The sequence below is a fragment of the Ammodytes marinus genome (genome assembly GCF_949987685.1).
Source record: "Ammodytes marinus genome assembly, chromosome: 5".
Lineage (NCBI taxonomy): Eukaryota > Metazoa > Chordata > Actinopteri > Uranoscopiformes > Ammodytidae > Ammodytes > Ammodytes marinus.
The window spans coordinates 26388742-26394915 of NC_137234.1; the positions used below are offsets into that span (position 1 = coordinate 26388742).

The 6174-nt window shown below is 41.2% G+C and overlaps 1 protein-coding gene across 1 annotated transcript in view; it reads left to right on the forward strand.

Annotated features, from left to right (window-relative positions):
* The window catches only part of jph3b (junctophilin 3b), a gene marked incomplete at both ends in the record, with an annotated part of 57584 nt that overhangs the window by 24688 nt on the left and 26722 nt on the right, over window positions 1–6174 (forward strand). The window contains one exon of the mRNA XM_080027450.1: window positions 521–886. Within this exon, the coding sequence (XP_079883576.1) occupies window positions 521–886 (366 nt within the window). The remainder of the gene's footprint in view (window positions 1–520; window positions 887–6174) is intronic.

The window sequence follows — 6174 nt, forward strand, 5'->3', positions numbered from 1 at the left end:
GCTGTTTTAATGATATTTGTGACAAGACTGCCGCTGGTTACACAGTGAACCTACATCTGTATTTTTTGGCACAGCTGGACCATGTTATTGTTGTTGTTGCACCGTAAGTGTGACGGGTCTGATCTCGGCGTCGGCGTCAGGAATATATGGCCCAATATGATCAAGCGGCGAGCCTCCTGCTGTCACGCGGCCAACCGCTGCCTACGATGAGGCTGCGGTTGGCCGCGGCGGCGACTGCGGTGAACATGGCCCAATATGACCAAGCGGCGAACCTCCTGCATTCACGCGGCCAACCGCCGCAGGCGGCCAATGCGGTGTGTTCCCAGCTTAAGGGCACTACCAGCCATTGGTTTACAGCACTCTGTCTATCACACTATGTTAGATAATGTAGCCTATATAGCCTACCATAGCCAACTGCATTTAGTTGTATTCTTCTCAAAATGTTACGTTTAATCGGATTATTGACTGAATAACACCAGCCAAACACAACCATAAAACCTTTCACCTTTTTTTTTTTCAGTCTCGGAGATGCAGACGCAGAGTTGGCCGCCGCCGATGACGATGTGGACGCTACGGCGACGGAGACCTACTGCGGGGAATGGAAGAACGACAAGCGGACGGGCTTCGGAGTGAGCCGGCGCTCCGACGGGCTGCAGTACGAGGGAGAGTGGCTCAGCAACAAGCGCCACGGCTACGGCTGCACCGCCTTCCCCGACGGCACCAAGGAGGAAGGGAAGTACAAGCAGAACGTCCTGGTGAGCGGCAAGAGGAAGAACTTGATCCCGCTCAGGGCCAGCAAGATCAGGGAGAAGGTGGACCGCGCCGTGGAGGGAGCGCAGAAGGCCTCCGACATCTCCAGGCAGAAGGCTGAGATCGCTCTGTCCAGGTAAGCTACTACACTGAAAAAAATAAACATGGGATGAACTTTAAAATATTTAAGAAATCCGTCACACTTCATCTTTTAGCTTTGATTCAATGTAAAAAATGAATTTGGTGAAACCTGAAATGATTTTTCTACATTGAATCAAAGCTAAAATATTAGTGTGACAGATTACTTTTTTTTTAAGTTCACCCAATGTATATTTTTTTCAGTGTACTTACTGGCTTCAGTAAGTACACTTTTGTAGATGTGTTTGTAAACTCAAATTTAAAGATTTAAGTGGAATGGTCAGTTTAGCTAACTTCCTGTCACTGCCTGCAGTTAGCAGTCCCCTCCCTCGTCACCACATTAATGCACTGCGGTCTTCAAGCAGCGAGTTATCTAGCATCATCTCAGATAAGCAAGTGAGATAAAACATGATAAAAACCATCAAAACAGACATTGGGAAGGATTTGTACCTGATCCGCCATTGTAGGCACATAAACATTCACCCATCTGTTACTCTGCACGTGCACCGGCAGTGAGACGGGTGCCGGTCCGTAGCGTTCTCTCTTGTGATTGGATATCAGTTTTGGGATCCCCGAAAAGTTTATTTGCCGATTACATGCAGAGCGGGTGACTGAGAGATCGGCTTTATGAAACGCGCACACTATGTAAGTGATCACTGTATGAATAAAGAGCGATTTAACACTTATATTAACATAAATAAATAGCTTACTTCACCTTTAAGTTTTCTTTATCTGTCAATTTTACACAAGGTATAAGCTATCGAAATTCGTTCTTCGCATACCCCCTCTCAAGAGCCAACACTTCAGAGGGGGTCAGAGCGCAGGGTCAGGCATTATAGTGCCCCTGGAGTAGTTTGGGGTTTTAAATGCCTTGCTGAAGGACACAATGGTAGAGATGGTGGTGCACCGTAGATGTAATACTAGCCAAAACTACTGCAGTTTTACTACCAACACCCTCCTGTCCGGTGCCGGCGATCGAACCAGCGACCTGATGATTACTCGTAGGCCCTCTTTCCTCTCTAGGCCATCCTACCACCCTCTGTCTTTCTTTTGGTTGTAGTAAGTGAAATGCCACCCAGTCTGTAGGTTTCTTGTGTGTGTGTGTGTGTGTGTGTGTGTGTGTGTGTGTGTGTGTGTGTGTGTGTGTGTGTGTGTGTGTGTGTGTGTGTGTGTGTGTGTGTGTGTGTGCGTGTGTGGGTGCGTGCGTGCGTGCGTGCGTGTGTGCGTGTGCTGGCTAGGTCATGGTTAATGCATTATCTAAATTTACAAAGGCCTTAAGGGTCCTTGAAATCCTATTGTCATAACCAGTTTCTTTCTACAGAAGCCTATGAGAGATGAGGTCCAATATGAGGACAAGCATTTCTGATCTTCTATTGGTGTCCTGTCTGTTTGTGTCTCCTCTGGTCTGAAGTGGGTCAGGCTCAGTTGGTGATCACACATATCAATCAGGATGTAGAAATATGTGAATCAAAATGTGATGCCCAGTACTATCTATCAAATGTGATCAAAGCACAGTTCTGGACTGTTGCTTTTAACAATTAATTACCAAGGATGTCAGAGGACAATGCATGACAATCTAATTTAATGACACTTTATTTATTCAGTCTATTTTGTTCAAGTTATAGTTGATTTTGTTCAGGGGAATAAAGAAACATGTTGTCTTTGCTGCTGTTGGTAAAGTATGGCCGCCCGTATCTAACATAAGCAACAGTACATTCCTTAAAGCTGATTGCTGAAATATTACAGTTGCGTCCTATGCTTATTTATTAAACACTTATTTCAGTTTAATTGGTGTGAAGCTATTGTTAAGTCTACTCAATGAGTTTTACCTCCTCCTGACCACTGGTGTAGTTGCCTTAAGTTTGATACTTAGAATTCGAAAAGGAAATTAGATATAACCTATGAGATGTGTCTTTCCATCTCAGCCAAACACATGAGCGTAGATCAACATAACAAAATGTGATCACATAGCAGTACATCTGCAGTTATTACTAGCTAAATAAGCTATAGCTAACGAGTCAATATTGCATTGACAATAAGAGGTGTGTGTGTGTGTGTGCGTGCGTGCGCGTGTGTGTGTGTTTACCGATGGCTCCATGTGTCTGAATCATTAGGGAAGTTGGCTCTACCCGTAACCCACTTGTGGATGGCTCCATTCACATTATAACAGAGCTCAATGGCAGATTAAGAAGAGGATTAGGGTTAAGGTGAACGTAAAGTTAATGAGGTTATGGTTATAACAGCAGGGGAGGTGAGACCGTCGTCTAGAGCTTTATAAGATGTTGGTGAAGCTCCTCTGCTGAATGCATATGTTGGGGTTATGATGTTAATGGGTGTGGCCTTCTCTTCTTTACTGTAGAAACCTTAGGACAGTCTACACACAATATGAAGCCACATTTTAATTTTTAAGATCAAGACAGGAAAGCATGAACTGATTTAGCCGTCCTGGGACCTGTCATGTCATGGATACGTATTGATACTCATGTCACGTGGCATTAGGACTAACACAGAAGTTAAGCCTGCTATGACCCATTTTTTGCCCCCATACCTTGTTGTTTTAAGGAACCAGCTTATAGGTTCATTTATACTGTAGTTCTGTGGCAGTACATGCTGTCAAATAGTCTTTTTTAATTGGGGGTTTTGCAGCAAGTTTTGGATACGAAAGTTTAGGTGTCAAGGTGAACATTTTCGATAATATTACACCACAGAGATTAATGCACGGGACATATCCAGTGACTGTCATAAATAAAATGTCTTTCTTCTAGGTCTCAAATAGCTGTATTGGTTTATTTTAGTAGTGTTTGTCTGTCTCCATACTAACGTAGTACTTCTAAATCTGAGATAAGTACATTTATATGATGTGTAAAGATTTTTTTATGACTCCAAATATATTGGAACAATTTATTTAATTGTAATTATTTTAAGTGTATATGTATTATGTATGTATCCTTATTGGCTTGGACATTGAAGAATTTTTCTTCCAATTGGGTTTTTTCTCGCTTGACTTGACATGTTGTGCTGAACCTCGGCTTAAGATGACTTTATGTTCACCATGTGTGTGTGCTAGGTGTATGTTATCCAGGAAGACCCCTGTAGCCTTTGAGTGCCAGCCCACACACTTGTCTCTATTATTGGGTTGTGTTGAGCAGCCTAAGAAGGTGGGTTAGTGACAATAAGTTTGTGAATGAACCAGTTGTCTGAAAAGGGGTTAGGTTTACTGAACTGACTAGCGGTTGACCTCGGAACAGATCAATAGCGTGGTGACATGTTGCACACTGAAATCGTGGTCAATAACTGTAACCTATGTGTTACATATGTACAGTATGTATACTCGGGTTTGCATGTGTTTTAGTTTCAAGCCTTTGGTAGACGAGCCTGTTAAGAAAAGGAATGGAGAAAACACAAGAGCATGATAAAGAAATGGAGTGAGATGGAAAAGAGAGAAAAGACAAAGACAGTGTACAAGTGGGAGATAGAGAGAAAAATATGCTAAGTAGACAAAAGTAAGAGGGTGAGAAAAGTTGTTTTGCATTATGCCGACTGTTTGCAGGCTAAGGCTAAGAGTGGATGAACTAGATGAAGCTCTCTCTCGCAAACTCTCTCGCTATTCCTTTATACCTTTTTTTTATCAATAATTTTTTTTAGTTTTTCCATTTTTATATTCAGGACATGTACGTACATCCAAAACAAAAAAATAAAAATATAATATTGTTGCAATCTTCCTGATGTCACATTCAAGTGAAGAGAATACAGAATTATATCACTATAGAAAATAACAAGTATTAGGATCTTTGAGAGGGTTGATGAATGCTCCCCAAACACTTAGAAATGTGTTGGGTAACTTAGAGTGGTGGAAGCGTATCTTTTCCATCTGTACGATTATTAATGTTTCATTCAGCCATTTGTGGAGGCAGGGGGTATGTGGACCATTTCCAGTCTGTTAGGATAATTTTCTATGGCAGCCATCAAGAATAACAAGCACTAATGCTTGTTATTCTTCAAACGTCTTGTTCAAAGCCATCTCTCTGAGCATCCAAAAAGTGCCAGTTCTGGATCGGAGGGGAATATACTTTTCCATAAACCCCAGTTAACCACATAGGACAAAGCCAGAAAATGTGTGTTAAAGAACCATCTGCACCTTTACACGTGTCACATAATGGATAAATAGATGGATCGATTCGATGAAATTTACCCTGCGTTCCATCCCCATACTTTCCTACTATTTAGTATGCCAGAAAAAGATTTAGGATGTCCCAATATATGCACGTCAATTGTAGTATGCTGAAAAATACATAAATGCCCAACTAACTCCAATAGCATTTTGCAGTATTCGTCTTTATTTTTGACATTTCTCGACATAATGAAAAAAAAATCTTCCTTATCTAATTTTATTTTCTCTCATGTGTCCCTAAAACTCCTCTGTACTTTAATATGTAGTGTAGTAAAAAATAAAGAGTATGTGATTTGGAACACAGTTTTAGTCTTGGAGTAATGGGAGTCTATGGATGACTCTAAACTGAATCAGTTTGTACCTGTAACAATAATCGAACTAGTTATCGTCAGAGACCTCAGCTCACTAGACCAGTTTTCTTTAAAGATGGTTAGTGGAAAACAGAGGTGGTGAATAGACACACAAAGCGAAATATTGGATGTTTGGTTCCTTACATATCTTTAAGATTATTTGAGTACTATGTCAATGGACTGTGTAAGAGGATATATAAGCTGAATGGCTAAAGATCCAATCCTATTACCTTCTGCTGAGGGCAATGCTGTTGATCACTTGACTCATGTCACGCTGCTGAGAAGTCGCGCATAGAGAACCAAAACACGGCCAGTCGCTATGGTTGTCTTCTTTTTATTAGTGATTAGGTCTCTCCCGTCTATTATTATCCTGCATTTTAGAGTTAGCAGCCATTTGTATATAAGAGCCTATAACAGACCTACAATGCACAGATTGTCACATAACACTAAAGACCTAAAGAATTGCCAAACCTGATGGATGGACCCTTTGCTGTCACATGTATTGCCTAATTCCAATAGAAGCGATATTTGCTCATACAGTATGAATGACTGGGAGGAGTCACAGTCGCAGTTATTCATTCACTATACTTAGGTTGCATCTAAAATACAGCAAACTGTCAATTTAAATAATGGTGTGACGTCAGCTATGATCTGTGAAGGTTATAACGTCGAAAAATGAAACTTTAATCCACTGTGATAAATTAATTTAGTGAACAAGTGCATCAGCGTAGGAAATGAGCATACATTAATGTATAAATACAGTGC